This window comes from Rattus norvegicus, chromosome 16 (assembly GCF_036323735.1).
Source record: "Rattus norvegicus strain BN/NHsdMcwi chromosome 16, GRCr8, whole genome shotgun sequence".
In the NCBI taxonomy this organism is placed as follows: Eukaryota; Metazoa; Chordata; class Mammalia; order Rodentia; family Muridae; genus Rattus; species Rattus norvegicus.
In genome coordinates, this window is record NC_086034.1 from 84,408,489 (window position 1) to 84,428,199 (window position 19,711).

Sequence of the window (19,711 nt, forward strand, 5' to 3'; positions counted from 1 at the left end):
TGGGTAAGCAGCTTTACCCACCTATTCTCCTCTGTGGCCCCAGAGCACATGTTTTTATAGATGCAACTGATAACCACAGCTAACATTCCCATACCAGTGTGGCTGGTACTGAACGAAAACCTCGTCCCCTCATCTAGCAGGAATACAGTGGCTCATCAGAAAGGAATCCTGTCAACTGAAACAATACGTAAAAGGAGAGCTTATGCCAAACCCACTCTCAGACGCTCAAACACCAAAACGGAGTGAGAAGCAGCTCCAGAGACTCTGGGGGTGGGAGGGGGTGGGGGGGGGATTGGAGTGGGGGTGGAGGATCGTCTCAGAATCAATGGACACTCCCTACTGTGGGGAGGGAGGGGGAAGAGGGAAGGAGGCAGGCCACTGGCCTTGCATTCTAGTCCACTACTCTCTGTCCCCGATTTTATCTTAAATCCCATCTCTCTCAATAGGTCACTTAAAGGAGTTGATGAATTAATACAACTGAACATGGAGATCACTGCCTGGCACACGGGGTTAGGAACTCAGTAAACAGCGGGCACATATGAAAGTGACCCTGTGGTTACTCTGTAAGCCCAAGGCATGCTGGCCACTGTGGTCATTTGCAGGCCAGAGGAAGATGACTACAAGGGCACACTGTTGAAGAAGCTGCCCTCCACAGCGCACAGCATGCAAACAGCTCCATCACTGGTCGGTCACCTCTGTACCCGCCTCCATTGTCAGCTTAACCCTCCATCTCCTGAAGTCTTTCCCAGGCTAAAAACTGTGTCATAAAACCCAGCCAGCCTAATTCACAGCTTTTACTACCAAACCACCTAAAGGAGAAGAAGACAAACCACCAGCTTCTACCTTCAGCACTGTTGACTCACATTATTGTAAACTCACATTATTGTAAACTTGGTGCTTTTGATACCAACTGAACACATTTATATTTGTAAGCTCTCAGTCGTCTACTTACTTTGTGCATTCTTCTAGGGACTGTACAAGCACTTGCTGGAAGGAAGATATTTCCTCTAGATTTCCCATTAAATATGAAGTGTTTGCTGAACTCAACCTAAGGCCAAGAAAAACCAAAACAGAGGACTGTCAGTGGACTGACTTCAGTCCCGACTCCTACCACAGAGCTTACTGAGGCCCGATGCACTGCTGTGCTTGCAGCAAGCAGGCACGCCGACCTCCACCCACCACCTCAGTCTCCCCCTCTGCAAACACAAGTACAGACTGAGGGGACCAGCCAGCAGGAAGTCAACACACGCACACACGTTCTGGCCAACTTACTTCTCGCTGGTCTGCAGCGGCCACAGGTAGGTTGACAGCACAGACTGCAGCTCCTTGGAATACTCATGCTCTGTTTCCAGGATGTTCTGTAGCACCTGTGGTGAGTAACACACGGTCACTCACATGGCAAGAGGCATCTGACACAGGGTATAAGCCAGGAAGCCCATCCCCACGGATCACGTCACCCCTTGTTGCTGACATGCAATACTAATGCACTCACTGGCGTTACTCTTGTGCGGTATAAATCACTAACCCTAGATGATGAGTTATGAAGGCCGAGGTCTGACTTTGTCTTACTGACAACAGACATGCCTAGGTTTTGTGAAAGCACAGTCCATCCTTGGACAAGCAAGGCCAGGTCTACTTAAATCACAAAGGACAGATGCAGTCTCAAATCACCTATGTGCTTCTAGAAGATGTGCCTCTAAAACGCTGTGTGGTACAGAAAAAGCCACCAAGTACCACACACAAAAATCACCCAGTTAGTCTAAGAGCAGGAAACTAACCTACAATGACAGGCAGAGGAGAATGGGGACCAGAGTGGCTCTGAATTCTAACTTGGGTATAAGGTACCCAGGTCAACACACTTGCTGAAGCTCACTGAACTTCCCTAAGCAAAACAGCCCAAACCCAAAGTGATCAGGAGTCTTAAACTGTCTGAGCACTCCCACAATGCTGTAGGGTTTACGCTTTGGACCATTTCAGTATTTGAGTTTAGGAATGTTTGACCAGTGAAGTCTACACAGATATCCCCCAAACTCCAGAATCCGACAGAATTCTGGTTCTAAGCACTGAGGTTATGGACACGTAACCTGCATGTAAGACATCTCCCAATTTAATACATGAACATTATCCTTGACTGACTCTAAAACACAGGAATAAACGCGTGGGAACAGACTTTCATTAGACAGAGTGATATCCTGGATCATCCCCCACACAACATTCATTGACGATAAAAAAGGCCCACAAAAGCAAAAACTTCCTTAAACAGACATTATTCTTACCAAGGATAGTGAAGTAAGTATAAACTAACTCTAAAACTTAAAAAGTTCCAAACAGCATGTCAGTATAATACATTTAGCAAAAACTACTAAAATTCTCAAAGTTCCAAACACACGAACTTAAACAAATGCTTCCCCCAGAAACCGTCAATCGCATAGGCACCTGGCCAGGCAGGACGGAAGGGACAAGAGCCACAAGCTCTGACACCCAGGCAGCAGACACCTGTCCTTGCACCTAGCCATTGACTTAGGTACAGTAGGCTTCTACCCCAAAGCATGTCCTTTATCTAGGCCTGGTGCACACACCTATCTCTCAGCCCCTTAGGAGGCTAGTGCAGGGCAATTACAAAGGTAAGGGTTGCCCTACTCTGAAGCAAGTTCAAAGCCAGCATGAGTAACAATGGGCAAACAGCATATACTGTTCCCAAATAAACGAGAGAGAGAGAGAGAGAGAGAGAGAGAGAGAGAGAGAGAGAGAGAGAGAGAGAATATGAGAATATGAGAATATGAGAATATGAGAATATGAATATGTGTAGAGAGAGATGGGGGCAGGGGGAAGCAAGAACTAGGAACACAGTCTCTGGTAGCCACAGACCCTGAAATCAAGATCCAGGACACCTCCCCAACTCACTCCCATACGTACACACAGTTTCCTTTTCAGAGCAGTAAGCTCCTTTCATGTTCAACACCCAGTGAACTGCAGAGCCACAAAGTGGCAGTGGGTCTGACCTTGCCACTGGTCCCATAGGCATTCAGGGCTACAGGGCAGAGCTCAGAGATAGATCTACACACAGGGCTAGATCTACATACCCAGCCCCCCACCAGAGAGGGAGACCCTTTGCATCCCACCCTCTGGACAGCCAGGGCTGTTTAACCAGGTCACACAGTGAGCACTTTCCGAGCACTTCCTGAATCATGTGCCTCACAAAGCCCACACTTGCCTCGACTCATCACAGGCTGCAAAGGGTAGTCAAGGTGCCACCACTTCCCTTTCTGACCAGGACTGGATGAGCTGACTGGGTTTAAACACTTGAGCTGAACTTCACTTGCACCATCGGACTGCTCTTCAGCTCAGTGCTGTCCCTGCAGACTCTAAGGAGCCCTAAGCAGATGAAGCGTACAAGCAACTTACACACTCAACCCCAAGATGAAACACCACAGGCTCTGTCTCCGTGGATGCCCAAGCCTGGCTTCCTCCTGAATGGACTTATTCATGGAGAGAGCTTGGGAGACAGCCAGGAGGGGGAGGGACCACGCAGGGAGTTCATTCCTTTGTGGGGAAATCTAGATGGTACACCCAAATTGACAATGTCCTGCTATGACACTCGCTGAATCCAAGTGTCAAAGGTCTGGTGACAGACCTGCAGACTGCAGACACTGCTCCAGAGATAGTCATGTAAGCCAGATGCAGTTCTCCAAAAGTGACAGAACAAGAGGACAGCCACCAGCAGCCTAGGGTCTGAAGAAAAAGGATTGTCCCAGGATGCTTAAGGGAAGCTCTAAGCCAATGCTGCAGCACAGGGAGGAGGGACGGCTGGAGACCTGAGCAAGGCACACCCTCAGAACCTAACCTTCCCAAGGTGATGAGCAAAGGAAGAACAATGCTAGAGAGCCCTGGTGCAGAGACCCCAGGACTCTGCGCCGTCCTCAGCCACAGCCTGGACACAGCTGTGCACATGCAAGGCTTCCCAAGGGAATGTCACAAAGCTCCCCACAGCCCCACAGAAGCAAGTTCACCCTGCCGCTCCACTCCAGCTCATGACCAGTGCCACATACTCCGTTCAGACACCTACTGAGTTTTCAACACTCCCCAGAAGACAAGGCAAGACATGCTGGTGTCTGCACAGGAACACACACCACATGCCGTCACCGGCCTACAACAGTGCCACCAACCCCTCGCCCAGGGGGCTTAAGTGCTTTCTGACCTAAGTAGCCTCGTCACCCTACCTGGCCTGAGTCTGCCAGTCACTAGCCTCACCTCTCCTCCTCTCTGCGCCTCAGACACATGCTGGCTGCTGCAGGACCCCATGGACCTCACCCCAGTGGACACGGCTCCATCACACCATGCCTGGGAACCCAGAATATAGCAGTGTTCAGGGAGATGCAGACTTTGTGACCCACAATGCTGAAGGCCAAAGGAAAAACCCCAGGCAGCATGGCTGGCTCTGAGTCACGAGACACAGAGCTATCCAGTCACATAATAGTGCCACCCAGGAGGGCGGGCACCCTCAGCAGCCACACAGACGTTCCTAAGACCTTCTGCCTTGAAACAAGCCAACTCCCACACTGTGCAGACACAGACGCTGGCTTCATGGGGATCGGTTAAAGGAATACTTGGCATCTCAGACTTGAGATGTCCTGTGTGTCCCTTAAAAATAGCCAAGCTACAGGGCTGGAGGTGTAGCTCAGTGACAGATGCCTCCTAGCATGTGTGGGGCCCTGGGCTCCCTCCTCAGCACTGTGAAAAAGTTGAAACATCTATAAAGTAACTGACTTACATATAAGAACACAAGGCATTAGGTCATTGCTTTAAGATTCCCCCAAAGATCACCATACACCAAACCCAAATGTTCACAGTACAAGCCTAGTTCACGCACGGGGCAAGTAAAACGGTACACCTATCCTATCCTGAGCAGTCTCCACTCTGCCAACCGTCCCAACTGCATGCCGCCACGGAGTTTGGCCTTTTGTGTTTGTGTGAGTGAGTGTGCATGTGTGCACATGCATGAGTTTTCCTCAATCACTTTCCATTTTATGTTTTTGAGATCGGGAAGGAACCTGGAACTCAGGCAGGGAGACTAGCTCATTGGTGAGCTCACAGGAGCAACTGTCTGACCTCCTGGGCACTCCACTCCCTGGCTTCTCCATGGATGCTGGGATCCAGACTCAGAGGCTCAGGCTCCCACAGAGTTTTCCTGCCTTTAACAACCTCCTGACATCTAGAGTCAACTTGACTGTTAGACAAGTGCACTTTAATATCGACAATGCCAGTCCAGTCTATCTGAATTTTCAAATGTGAATTCCCAAGTTGGACTCTAGTCACAATTTAGCATTTGACAAGCAGTCTGTGTGCAGTGTGAGCAACAAAGTGGTGGGGAAATAAGCAACTGCAAAGGCTCCTCTGGCTCTGTAATTCTCGGGGGACAGCAGGGACCCCATTCTGACATTACTGACTGAACAGTGTGAGGGTTACTCTCAACTGTCAATCTTGACAGAATGTAGCATCCTGGGAAATAAGCTTCTGGGCTTGACAGAGGGTGATTATCATGACCGGGCTAACGAAGTGGGAAGACCTGCCCACTGTGGGTGGTATCAATCCCTGAGCTGTGATCTTAGGCTGTACATGAAGAAAAAATGAGATAAGCACAGGCATTCATTGTTCTTCCCTGAGAGCACAGTAGGCTGAGCTGCTTTCTGACTCCCCACCAAGGCAGGCTGTAGGCTGACACTGTGAGCCAAAATAAGCCTTTCCTTGTGCTTTTGTCCGGCATTTTACCACAAGAACAGGGAAAGAAACTGAGACAATATCCTGATTTACACTTGCCTGACATTGCGACCCACTTAACTGACAGACAAGTGTGTTAATGTCTACCTTTTAATGTCTACCTTTTAAAGCGAATAGTTGTGCTACTGTATCCCTAACTCAGGACTCTGCTAGGTTTGGGAGAGACATTTCTTGTAAATGTTAAAGTTTGACTAGATTGAATGGGCTGAGAGATACAGCTCAGAGACTACAGCACTGGCTGTCCATCCAGAGGACCTGGGTTCAAGTCTCAGCATCCATCACAATTGTCTGTAACTCTGGGTCAAGGGAATCCAACGCCCTCACACAGACACACATGCAGACAAATAAAAGAATATGCTTATAAAATAAAAATAAATAATTTTAAATAAGGAAAATAACATTAAAAAAATTTACCAGACAAAGTGGGTCCAAAGAATCCATGTTAAAAGAGTAGTGATCAGGGACACAGCTACCCACGCCCACGCCGACGCCCACACAACCTCTGCCCTGCTCAGTTAGGCACTAGTTATGCGGGCTCATGCACAGCTGTGCTCCAGCCCTGGCTAGGCAGCTTATAGCTCTAGCTAGATACCCGGTCTCCTGCTCCTTCTTTCACACAATGCAATCTTCTGGGTTAGGTAGTAGGAAATGCTGACTACCCATCACCTAACACACGCAGCCACCAACACTATCACAAGAGGCTTCTCTTTGAGGGACTTTTTAATGTCTCTGGCATTCCCTGGGGTTAGGTTAACTCACTCACTCCCTCACTCACCATGCTGGGCTCCTGCTGCCACCTGAAACTTCAGTCTGTGTCATCCTGGCCCACATAACACAAGCAATTACATAGAAACAGCAGGGAGAAAATATACCGGAGGAGCTGAAGATGTCCCACTTCCACAGAAACTGTGGCTAGGACATAATAAGTGAGGCACTCCTAGGAGAGGCAGGGAGTCATGCTGCAGGTCTCCCAAAGCTCACCTGTCAGACTCCCAAGGTATATTATTGGGGGCAGGCAGGCTTTGAGGTTCCAGAAGGCCATGCCAGTTAATGTGAGCCTTCCCCACTTCCCCCCTCTTCCCCTCTCTCCTTCTTGAGGATCAGAGGTAAACACTCAGCTGCTGCTCCAGTGCCATGCCTGCCTGGCTGCCTGCCACCATGCTCCTCGTCATGATCATCACAGACTCTAGCCCTCTGGAGCTAGGAACCCAGTAAAGAGCTCCCTTTGTAAGCTGCCTCAGTCAGTGTCTTTTCAAAGAAACAGAAAAGTAACTAGAGATGTGGGATACAAAAGAAATCTTAATCAATGTGAAAGGCAAAAGAACAGATGAAGCAAGCCCTGGGCTAGCAGTGTGTGCACCAGCCTCTCTCTCTTCTTTGGCCCTAGCACTCAAGAGGCTGCAGAGAAGCCCAAGGCCACTGGGGAACATAGGACAAAGCACAGGAGTGTCTCGTGTCTGACAGCTGCATAACGCATGTCTGCTTCCTATCACTCAGCCTGCATTAAGTGTGTCAAGCGAAAGCACCCTGTGTTTTCTTTTTTTTTTTTTTTTTGGTTCTTTTTTTTCGGAGCTGGGGACCGAACCCAGGGCCTTGCGCTTCCTAGGCAAGCGCTCTACCACTGAGCTAAATCCCCAACCCCCACCCTGCGTTTTCTACACTAGACATTAGTCACTTCCTTTGGCAACACACGTGCTCAGAAGGAAAGCCTGCTAGGTGAGCAGACCCCAGTGATGAATGGGAACACCAAAGACTGGCAAGGGTCTGGAGTAGGACATCCAAGTCCTTACTGGATCCTAATGGGAAAATGCCTGTCATCACGCTATGGGTGGAGCCAACAGTTTCACTGTCAGGATACATCGAGTTTAGACATAGGTCTTGTCACAGGCATGCCTCTTCTAACTGCATGACCTGGTCACTAGGATCTCATGAGCATCCTTAGAGACAACCAGGACACCTGCTTGCAAACAGAACAGTTCCGTGACATCTGCCATGCATTTTTATTCAGGGTTTCTACATGTGCTGCCCGTACCATGGAAACCGCTACAGGTCCTCAGAAGGCACCCAGAGGCTAATCGCAAGCTCTCTTCACATTACCTGACCAATGCTAGCAGTGTCACATCATACTGCAGTCGTCACTGCTCCAGTCGCCAGAAGTTCATCCCAACTACTCCATGGCTAACAACAAGGGCAATTAGAGCCAGAGCATGCGCCTTCCCACTGCACACCAGCAGCAGCAGGTAAGGGTGCTCAGGCAGCCAGCTAGGCCAGCTCAGCTAAGCTGCCAGCATCGGGACATGCAGTGAAGAGCTGAGTGCATGGGGACAGGCTTCAGGTGCAGGACATGTCAGGACAGGACCCTGACATGACAGCAGACAGCACTTATCACATGTCAGCCCGGGCAGCTGAAGGCCAGCAAAACCAGAGCAGGAGAGTCAAGGGCACCACGTTATACATAACACCTGTCTTTACTGTTCAGAGACTCTAGAGCAGGGTCCTCAACCCTGTAACACAGTTCCTCATGATGTGGTGATCCAACCATAAAATTATTTTGTTGCTACTTCATAACCAGTTTTGCTGTTATGAATTTAATGTAGGCATCTGTTTTCCAATGGTCTTAGGTGACCCCTGTGAAAGGGTCACAACTCACAAACCGAGAACCACTGGTCTAGGTGATGCCTAACTCCATGTATGTTGATACAGACACAGTAATCTAGAGAAAGACAAGAGCAAAGAATGAAACAAACCCATAACACTAAAGGCTATCTACTCCATCCCACGCAGTCCTGGTGGCACCTCAAGTGCGGAAGGACTTTAAATCTGGCACTACACCTTTTCAACACTGAACAGTCATAGCCCCAGACTGTGACAAGAGGCGGGAAATCCCGACTCCGTAGACGCCCCTTCAGGACAGCAGACCTGTGTGCCTGCAGCCCTTGCCTTCCTGGTCTAGGACGTGTGAGACATTGCTGCGCTACTCACCACATTGTAATAGCTCTTGTTGATGGCAGTCGTATCGAACCCTTTGGGAGGGCTCTTCAAGGTCCCTGATTTGGGTGACACAGGCTTCTCTGCAATTAAAAAAATAAAGGACACTTTATTGGTCAAAGCCAAGGTAAGAATCACACCAGGCCTACATGCCAAAGCCTCACCTAAAACCAACCCAAGAAGGTAAAGGAAGGGCCTTGCACAGCCCTGAGGAGCAGACCACTTCCTCACACTGGAACCCAAGGCCACGGGGTCAGGGGCTCAGTCACTGCACACCTCCACCCGCCCATTCTCCCAGGCGGGGAGAAAGCGTCTGAGAAACTACACTTGGCAGGGCCAGGAAAAGTTCAGTTACAACTACAGCTTCACAGGGTCATAAATATAAAATGTTCCCAAAAAGAATTAGACAAGTGTTAGCAGGCATAAAAGGGTCTCAAAACACCAAGACCCACAGCTCTGGGAATTCCACGTGTAAAACAGCGGCCGGTGATGGGCTTCTGAACAACCAACACGAGTGCAGACACAGAGGGAAGAAAAGATACACTCAGCAAGAGACCCTGCTGGGGCTGCAGCACAGCTCTGAATGGTCTGCTTAGGGTGCTACCCCGACACCATCCACAGATCTCCACTCTACTGGGAGAAGGCAGGCAAGCATCAGTGTTCCGTGCCGTCCACTTGTCTGTATCTAGCAGGGTTTCCATGTGCATGTCCCTTACTTGCTCTGTGGGATGGGTGGTGGGTCTACCTGCCACTGTTTCTATTGGGGTTGATGGGCTGTGGTGGATGGTCTGCCTGTTGTGGGCTCTTTGGGGTAGCCAGACAGCACATGCAGTCCAACACTGGCTCTGAGGTCCATCTCTCCATCGACTCTCCGGGTCAGGATTTTCACCGCAAACACTAAGATTACTGCTGCCCTGTAATAATCCTGCTGTGTGAACTGTGGTCACTAGGCAGAGGGTTCTTTCCCTGAGTGTGAGGAGGCACCTGTCCAATCCTCCGATGGCTCTCTTATTCTCTCCCACACCTCTTCCCACTACCATCTCATCGCACCAGGCTCTCAAGACTATTTCCAGACCCAACATTCCCAGGCTACAGACCCTAAAACCAACTGCCTCCCTGGTACCCCAAGTATCTTTTCAACCACAACAGTAACCCAAATGCCCAAAGGGAACTTGCGAGCTTTGACTTTAGGCTCCCCACCATGGGGCTGCTTGCCCAATGTACATGCACTACCTCGTTGTCAAGTTTTCCCAAATAGTGGAAAGAAACAACAAAGCGGGTGTCCTCTAGTTGAAGGAGCTCGATCTACAGGACGGAAACCCACCCAAGAGAAGCGAATCACTTCCTATGTGTACGTAAACAACAAAGGGGAGCCCCGGGACTTCTGGCAGAGACTTGTTCTTTCCGCCTGCAGACTCAGACATAGACTGGGAGTCTCAGCTGTGAGACTCCTTGTGTCCATGGTAGCAGTGATTTAAACTCCTGGAAAACCTGGAGTTTGGGGCGAGGACACAAAGTGGTAACATGCAGCCTCTGATCCTGAACCTTCAAAGACAGCACAGCTGTGTGTGAGCGCATGGAGCAGCACAGAGCCTACAAACTGAACAGCAAAGCAAACAACTTCTAAATTCTCTTCTCTTCTTTTATTTAAACCTCAGAAGGCATCACCTAGTCAATAAAATTCAGTATTTACTACAAGAACCAAGAGAAAGTTCTTCAGAATGAAGTTTCAGGCTATACTGTTAAGGAACAAGAACCACAGCAGGTTGGCTGTCTTCTCCCTCTGAGGAGTGCTACAGAGCACAGGTGGATGGGAAGTCTGTGACCATGTGCCCTAACACATCTTACTAACAGCTCTCAAAGGCCATTTCCATGGAGCCCCCATGGCCAGAGACTGCAGCCAACCTCACAAAGCCTCTGCTAAAAGCAAGCAGGTCTACAGCAAAAGAACAGAGCCACTCCTCACTCCAAACACAAGTGTCTGCACACTCAGTATCAGCAGGGATGGATGTGTGAAAGGACACGGAGGGAGAGTCCCAGCCAGTAGAGTTCACAGCATTCCTGGGAGAGGGAAGGGCAGACCCATCCTGGACCCAGTACAATAAGCAAAAAGGGCCTTCTGATGGCAGCAATCATGAAAGGCAGCCTTGATGCTTCTACCAACTGGCCACTGAGCACACGCCCACTACACAGGGACAGAATCCCCTTAAAGCAGCTCAGCTGCACAAAATGCCACCTAACACTAGACCTCTAAGCACCTGACCACTGATGTGTGTCTTAGCAGCCCACAGAGCCCCTAGGATGGTCATCTGTGGCCACAAGCACAGAATGATGCTGACTACACATGACTTGTGCCTCCACATTCATTCGGCAACAGCAAACCCAGTACCACTGGCCCCCAGAACCTCCTGTCCCTCCTCCCTTCTCCCTGAACTGACGGATGTATGTGTTAATCACACACTGCCTGTATGGGTAATGCACAGTAGAAATCCATACACATTACACATCCCCAAGCAGTGCACATGAAAGCTGCACAACAACTATGCACTGTACTCTGGAGCACTGTGCTCTGGAGCACTGTGCTCTGTGACACTGTACTCTGTGACACTGTGCTCTGGAGCACTGTGCTCTGGGGCACTGTGCTCTGTGACACTGTGCTCTGGAGCACTGTGCTCTGGGGCACTGTACTCTGGGGCACTGTACTCTGGGACACTGTACTGTATGACACTGTACTCTGTGACACTGTACTCTGGGGCACTGTACTCTGGGGCACTGTACTCTGGGGCACTGTACTCTGGGGCACTGTGCTCTGGGGCACTGTGCTCTGGGGCACTGTGCTCTGGGGCACTGTGCTCTGTGACACTGTGCTCTGGAGCACTGTGCTCTGGGGCACTGTACTCTGGGGCACTGTACTCTATGACACTGTACTGTATGACACTGTACTCTGTGACACTGTACTCTGGGGCACTGTACTCTGTGACACTGTGCTCTGGAGCACTGTGCTCTGGGACACTGTACTGTGTGACACTGTACTCTGTGACACTGTACTCTGGGGCACTGTACTCTGGGGCACTGTACTCTGGGGCACTGTACTCTGTGACACTGTACTCTGGGGCACTGTACTCTGGGATACTGTACTCTGTGACACTGTACTGTGTGACACTGTACTCTGGGACACTGTACTCTGGGGCACTGTACTCTGGGGCACTGTACTCTGGGACACTGTACTCTGGGGCACTGTACTCTGGGGCACTGTACTCTGGGGCACTGTACTCTGTGACACTGTGCTCTGGAGCAGTGTGCTCTGGAGCACTGTGCTCTGGGACACTGTACTGTGTGACACTGTACTCTGGGGCACTGTACTCTGGGACACTGTACTCTGGGGCACTGTACTCTGGGGCACTGTACTCTGGGGCACTGTACTCTGGGGCACTGTACTCTGGGGCACTGTGCTCTGGGGCACTGTGCTCTGGGACACTGTGCTCTGGGGCACTGTGCTCTGGGGCACTGTGCTCTGGGACACTGTGCTCTGGGACACTGTACTCTGTGACACTGTACTCTGGGGCACTGTACTCTGGGGCACTGTACTCTGTGACACTGTACTCTGGGGCACTGTGCTCTGGGGCACTGTGCTCTGGGACACTGTGCTCTGGGGCACTGTACTCTGTGACACTGTGCTCTGGAGCACTGTGCTCTGGGGCACTGTACTCTGGGGCACTGTACTCTGGGACACTGTACTGTATGACACTGTACTCTGTGACACTGTACTCTGGGATACTGTACTGTGTGACACTGTACTGTGTGACACTGTACTCTGGGACACTGTACTCTGGGGCACTGTACTCTGGGACACTGTACTCTGGGGCACTGTACTCTGGGACACTGTACTCTGGGGCACTGTGCTGTGTGACACTGTACTCTGGGGCACTGTACTCTGTGACACTGTGCTCTGGAGCACTGTGCTCTGGGACACTGTACTGTGTGACACTGTACTCTGTGACACTGTACTCTGGGGCACTGTACTCTGGGACACTGTACTCTGGGGCACTGTACTCTGGGGCACTGTACTCTGGGGCACTGTACTCTGGGGCACTGTACTCTGTGACACTGTACTCTGGGGCACTGTGCTCTGGGGCACTGTGCTCTGGGGCACTGTACTCTGGGGCACTGTGCTCTGGGGCACTGTGCTCTGGGACACTGTACTCTGGGGCACTGTACTCTGTGACACTGTACTCTGGGGCACTGTACTCTGGGGCACTGTGCTCTGGGACACTGTACTCTGGGGCACTGTACTCTGGGACACTGTACTCTGGGGCACTGTACTCTTGGGCACTGTACTCTTGGGCACTGTACTGTGTGACACTGTACTCTGTGACACTGTACTCTGGGGCACTGTGCTCTGGGGCACTGTACTCTGGGGCACTGTACTCTGGGGCACTGTACTCTGGGACACTGTACTCTGGGGCACTGTACTCTTGGGCACTGTACTCTTGGGCACTGTACTGTGTGACACTGTACTCTGTGACACTGTACTCTGGGGCACTGTGCTCTGGGGCACTGTACTCTGGGGCACTGTGCTCTGGGGCACTGTGCTCTGGGACACTGTACTCTGGGGCACTGTACTCTGGGACACTGTACTCTGGGGCACTGTACTCTGGGGCACTGTGCTCTGGGACACTGTACTCTGGGGCACTGTACTCTGGGACACTGTACTCTTGGGCACTGTACTCTTGGGCACTGTACTCTTGGGCACTGTACTGTGTGACACTGTACTCTGTGACACTGTACTCTGGGGCACTGTGCTCTGGGACACTGTACTCTGGGGCACTGTACTCTTGGGCACTGTACTGTGTGACACTGTACTCTGGGACACTGTACTCTGGGGCACTGTACTCTGGGGCACTGTGCTCTGTGACACTGTACTCTGGGGCACTGTGCTCTGGGGCACTGTGCTCTGGGACACTGTACTCTGGGGCACTGTACTCTGGGGCACTGTGCTGTGTGACACTGTACTCTGGGGCACTGTACTCTGTGACACTGTGCTCTGGAGCACTGTGCTCTGGGACACTGTACTGTGTGACACTGTACTCTGTGACACTGTACTCTGGGGCACTGTACTCTGGGACACTGTACTCTGGGGCACTGTACTCTGGGGCACTGTACTCTGTGACACTGTACTCTGGGGCACTGTACTCTGTGACACTGTACTCTGGGGCACTGTGCTCTGGGGCACTGTGCTCTGGGGCACTGTACTCTGGGGCACTGTGCTCTGGGACACTGTACTCTGGGGCACTGTACTCTGGGACACTGTACTCTGGGGCACTGTACTCTGGGGCACTGTGCTCTGGGACACTGTACTCTGGGGCACTGTACTCTGGGACACTGTACTCTGTGACACTGTACTCTGGGGCACTGTGCTCTGTGACACTGTACTCTGGGGCACTGTACTCTGGGACACTGTACTCTGGGGCACTGTACTCTTGGGCACTGTACTCTTGGGCACTGTACTGTGTGACACTGTACTCTGTGACACTGTACTCTGGGGCACTGTGCTCTGGGGCACTGTGCTCTGGGACACTGTACTCTGGGGCACTGTACTCTGGGGCACTGTACTCTGGGGCACTGTACTCTGGGGCACTGTGCTCTGGGGCACTGTACTCTGGGGCACTGTACTCTTGGGCACTGTACTCTGACACTGTACTCTGGGACACTGTACTCTGGGGCACTGTGCTCTGGGGCACTGTACTCTGTGACACTGTACTCTGGGGCACTGTGCTCTGTGACACTGTACTCTGGGACACTGTGCTCTGGGGCACTGTACTCTGGGGCACTGTACTCTGGGGCACTGTACTCTGGGGCACTGTGCTCTGTGACACTGTACTCTGGGACACTGTGCTCTGGGGCACTGTACTCTGGGGCACTGTACTCTGGGGCACTGTACTCTGTGACACTGTGCTCTGGGGCACTGTACTCTGGGGCACTGTGCTCTGTGACACTGTACTCTGGGGCACTGTATGTACCAGAAGCTACAGACACTATGTCCTGACAATTAAAGATTCTTGCAGACTCCTGAACAGGCGTGTGCTAGAAAGTTGGTCAACCTGACACAAGCTAAAGCCTCTGGAAGAAGTTCTCATTAAAGAAACCTCCATCTGCTGAGTAAGCGGACCCCTCCGTGGCCTCCAGGTTCCTTCCCTGTTTGAGATCCTGCCCTAAGTTTTCTCTGATGGACTATGGTTAGAACACAGCACAACAGTCCTTTACTTTTGGTCTTGATCAGTGTGACCTGGGTTCAAAGAGAAACTACTGAAAACAAGCCAGGCGTGGGCGCCTCCCACACCAGGAGACAGTCGGTGGTTGGCATCCTTTCCCAGAGAGGCAGAAGAGCTGAGGGTGAGGGAGAAAACTTCTTTCAGAAGTAGCCTTTGGCTTTTTTGTTTGCACAAAAGCTGTAAATCAATCCAAAACAGGATACAAAAGAAAAAGGTTCAGCTGAGGAAATGGACTCAGGCTTTTGTTTAGTGAGGAATGGCCCTCATGAGCTTCAGGCAGGGGGACTTTCAAACTGACAGCTTTGTGCTCAGAACACTAAGCAATAACTATAAATTACAAAAGGAATCCAATCCCATAATTACAACACCAAGTAAACTACTGGAAAATACAATACCAAAATGTGACTGTTTAACTCTGAGATTCAACTACTGGCTACAAAGACGTTGTTGAAATGTTTTTTATAATGTGTTTTCACACCATTCTGCCTGAACTACCAATATTTGGAATCAGACTGGCTTAACTTTTCTTACAATCAACTCATACTAAGAGAATACTGTATGCAGGAGCTATTCCCAAACGAGGCTACTCTCCTGTCTTATTGTCAAGTAGAGAACATTCAGCATAGCACTAATATACAAAACTGTGGTATTTCTTATATTTAAAAAAAAAAAAGGAAAAAAAGAACCTGTAGGTTTTTGGCACAAAAACTATGAATTCATCTTGCCTCCCTGAAGAAGAGTACTCCTGAAGAGGGTGACTGTGGGTCAAACCCAGCGGTCACACATTAGGTATGTGCTCCAGCACAGAGCCTCATCCTCAGTGCCCAGAAGATGTACGTGTAAGGACGGAGGGCAGAGCGAAGGAGTTGGCACTTACACAGCACACTGGCCCTTCCTGAAGCGCACTCCTTCCCCTCCCCACACCCAAAGTGCAACAGTAACCTCACATACAAGGAACCCTCTAGGGCACGCTGCCAAGAGACACCACTAAATTTATATCTATGTCAAATATTTCCAGAAGACATGTGACGAAGACTCTGGGACCTCCATGCCCACGTACTGGCATTTCTTATGCTAGGTAAACTAAAAATTCTGCAAGAAGAAAATCTGAGAAGTAAAAAATGTCACGAGACACTCCTGCGACAGGAGTGTAGAAGCAGTTCAAACTAGAGACTGCAGAGACGGCCACATGACTCAAGGCGAACCAGGCTGAACGACTACCTCGCCTGAGCAGGTCTCTCCTCCCAAGGGACCCTGCTTACAGCGTGGATGACTCTCACTTATGACATCTGTTTACTTGTTTTGCATTTTAACAAGAAAATCTTAACCAAGTGTAACAAGAAACAAGATCGCACGCGTGCTGTACAGCCCTTGAAAATGAGTAGCCGTCTTTCCTAGGCTTCTTCCTGACATAAGCAGTGGCCTGCTACGAGAGAATAAGCAAGGAATGCCTGTATCAGGAAGGACAGCCCTGAGGCTCAGGAACAACGAGACTCGGTACTGCTGCCCAAGCCGCTGAACTCCAGGACTTTCCCAGCCTTGCACTGATGACAAGTATGCAATTAAACCATTAGCTCCAGAGGGCGTTCAACTCCAAGACACAAACCACAGCTAAGCAGCAATGGAAGCCGGCTGAAAGCTGCTATTGCTCCTGAAAGATTTGTCATGAACACATTGTCGATAACAGGGAACAAGAAAATCAATACATTTTCATAGAAAAAGAAAATGGCAGAAATTACCTGCCTGTGACCAACTGGCAGTAATAAAACACAGCCTGGTGCAGGCCATTAGAAAGCACCACACCAGTTAAAACAACGCAGACTGGTGACAACAAAAGCAAGCAGTGGGGGCTGCAGAAGCACAAACCTGTGAACCTGGTGACTCAAAAGGCTGAGGCAGGAGAATCACTTGAGCTCAGGAGTTCCAAGATTACCTGGACATCATGTCCATAGACTCTGTCTCAAAAAGCAAGAGACAATAATTAATAGACCTAAGAGGTTTTTCTTTGGAAAAAATCTGGGAAATGCCATGATCTAATGCAAAGCCAGTTTATAATTATGGGGGCTTTATCAAGCATCCTAAGAAACAGAACTGAAGACACCATTGAAGACCAGATGCTTTCTCTGCACTTAATGGAGAACAGGCACTCAAGAACATTCACGTCTTTGGCTTCTCTCACAGTCAGGTTTAGCCACTCACCACTTGGCTTGATCTCTCGTACGTAGTTGCTGGGGAACCAGCCGGTCCTGCCATTGTGTGTGCCTTCCCACCAGCCTCCTTCCTCCACTCGAGTGACATGGATGACGTCACCCTTCGAGAAGGAGAGCTCATCTTCATTGGTCTGCTGGAAGTTAAACTTGGCTCGTACTACCAGTTGGCTGTTGGCGTTATCAGTCATGTCCTAGAAGACAGGTGGGAAGGAGCGAGAAAAATTTCCATCAAGTGTAGTTTACTTTCCTATAAAAGTTACACTTTACCGTCATAGATGGCCAACACATTCATATAAATGCTCCAAATTCCATCAGCAGGAAAGCACCAGGCATGGGGGTGCACGCCTTTAATCCCAGCACAACGAGACAGGGCAGAGCTGGGGCAGAGCTGGGGCAGAGCTGAGGCAGGTGCATCGGAGTTCCAGGACAGCCAGCGCTGCAGAGTAAGACCCTACCTCAAAAATAAGCGAGCAGCAGGAACGTGTCTTTAAGATGCTTAAAGCTCCTGGTCTCCCTGCACACCTTGACCTGTCAGACTGCAGCAGTCCAGGAAGGAAGAGACCCTATACTACCACTCCTGCAGGCAGGCAGCAGGCAGGCGGGCAGGCAGGCAGCAGGCAGGCGGGCAGGCAGGCAGCAGGCGGGCATAGACCTCTTGCACTCACTCCCTCCCTCCCCTCCTCCCTCCCTCCCTCTCTCATCACTTTGACTATCTCTACCTTGAAAACTAATCTCTACACTGTGGGCAAGCCTCCAACAGTGTCCACTTGAGCCACTAGTGTTTAGGTTATTCCCAGTGTTTGTCTGTGTACTCCACACAGTGTTTCTTGTATCTTACAAATGGCTCCGTTAAAAATATTCATACATCCATTTCTCATTGCAAATGTAAGTCTTTATGTTAAATTCTAGTACTGGAACATTCATAAAACATTTAAACTTTAACGATATTTCTAAACTGATCTCCAAAACAGTTGTACAAACTTACCCCAAGTGACATGCCCATCAAGACAAAGACCCTTATTTCATCAGACTCGCACCTATGCGCTAAGATTCTAACAAGCATTTACTCTGGACACAGTAACAGAGAAGTAACACCTCACATCCTGGATAGTGCAGTGCTCAGAGACTGCACTTGCAGGTCTCTGAACAGAGAAGGTCCGGTTAGCAGGGGTGGGGGTGGGGATGGGGTAAAGCAATCACCTCTTCTTCACCCAGGTTGGTGAGGCGCTGGAGAGGCTGAGAAATATAAACCTACCATCAAGGGACCAAAGCGACAAAATCCTAGACCGGCCTCTCCCCACCACCACAGAAACAGTCAATCCACAAACTCTGCATCTACATTTCTAGGACCAGATAGCATACACCGTCTACTACACTGTGGGCTGGTTTTACCTGCATCTTGGGATGAGCCAAGGCCAGGACTCCTGGTCACCTCCCCACTGAATAGCAGCAGGTGGCCCCAGGTGAGCACACTGGTGTTTTCTGGCCCTCCACCCACCCGGACAGCAGACTGACACAGGACTTCGCAGGAACCCTTGCCACAGTGTCAAAGACACAACAGAAGATGTCCCCCATTGCACAGCAGACTTCATTCCATTCAGGAAACTCTTGACAAACAGAAAAGGGTGCTCATGGATGACGATCAGTGATGAGCAACTCCAGACGAAAGGAAGCAGACAGAGCAGAAAGAGCATTTGACTCTCGGATGTCCCAAGTGGTCTGAAAACGGCCCAGGGGGATGAAATCTAACGCACTGAAGCAGCTTGGCCATCTTCCACGGATGCTGTACTAATAAAACATTGTGAGAGGCTTTGGCATAATTTCCTACAGCCCAGCTTGTCAACTTGGAGACTGTTACCAGAGCAGTGTTAGGGAAACACCGGAGTCTAGGGTCCCCAGCTCCAAGGAGAAAATATCATTACAATCTAGTCATTCCTCCCAGAGATGAGGAAACATTGGGAGCTATGCTCACACTAACCCTGCCAATGCTGAGAGCCAAACTGAGGACAGCCACACTTAGGTATCAGTGGACGGACACTCAGACCCAGACATTCAACAGCATCAGTAGAGTTCAAAAGACAAAGCACAATAGTGCATCTTGCACGTAGGGAGACCCACAGCACACGCACAGCCAATGCTGAGAGGAGCCTACACAGAATAAACTGGCTTTTAAAAGCATAAGAGGGAACATGTCAGAAATCCACACTTAGATTCTGAGCAAGAAACACCTGTTGTCCCTTTCACCATGACAATGGTGGGTCTTCTTTTTCTGAGACGTTTTGTATCTCCTCTTGGGGAACGAGGGCTGCCATCCCCACCAGCAGCACTGGGACAGGTTAGGGGCTGCAATCTCCCCCATATACCTGCTGTCAGCCTCCCTGGCTTCCTCCACACTCTAGCTTTTACTCACAAGTTTTCCTCCGAGGAGGGGGAGGGAGGGAAGGGGAGCGGGAGGAAGGGGAG

The 19,711-nt window shown here is 50.3% G+C and overlaps 1 protein-coding gene across 12 annotated transcripts in view; it reads right to left on the bottom strand.

Annotated features, from left to right (window-relative positions):
• Arhgef7 (Rho guanine nucleotide exchange factor 7) overlaps positions 1 to 19,711 on the bottom strand; it is a 111,637-nt gene that overhangs the window by 35,366 nt on the left and 56,560 nt on the right. For 11 of the 12 annotated variants that reach the window (NM_001113522.2, NM_001113521.2, XM_063274984.1 and 8 more), the window contains 4 exon segments: positions 953 to 1,048; positions 1,273 to 1,367; positions 8,761 to 8,849; positions 17,238 to 17,439. In NM_001113522.2, the coding sequence (NP_001106994.2) occupies positions 953 to 1,048; positions 1,273 to 1,367; positions 8,761 to 8,849; positions 17,238 to 17,439 (482 nt within the window). 12 annotated transcript variants of the gene reach the window in all.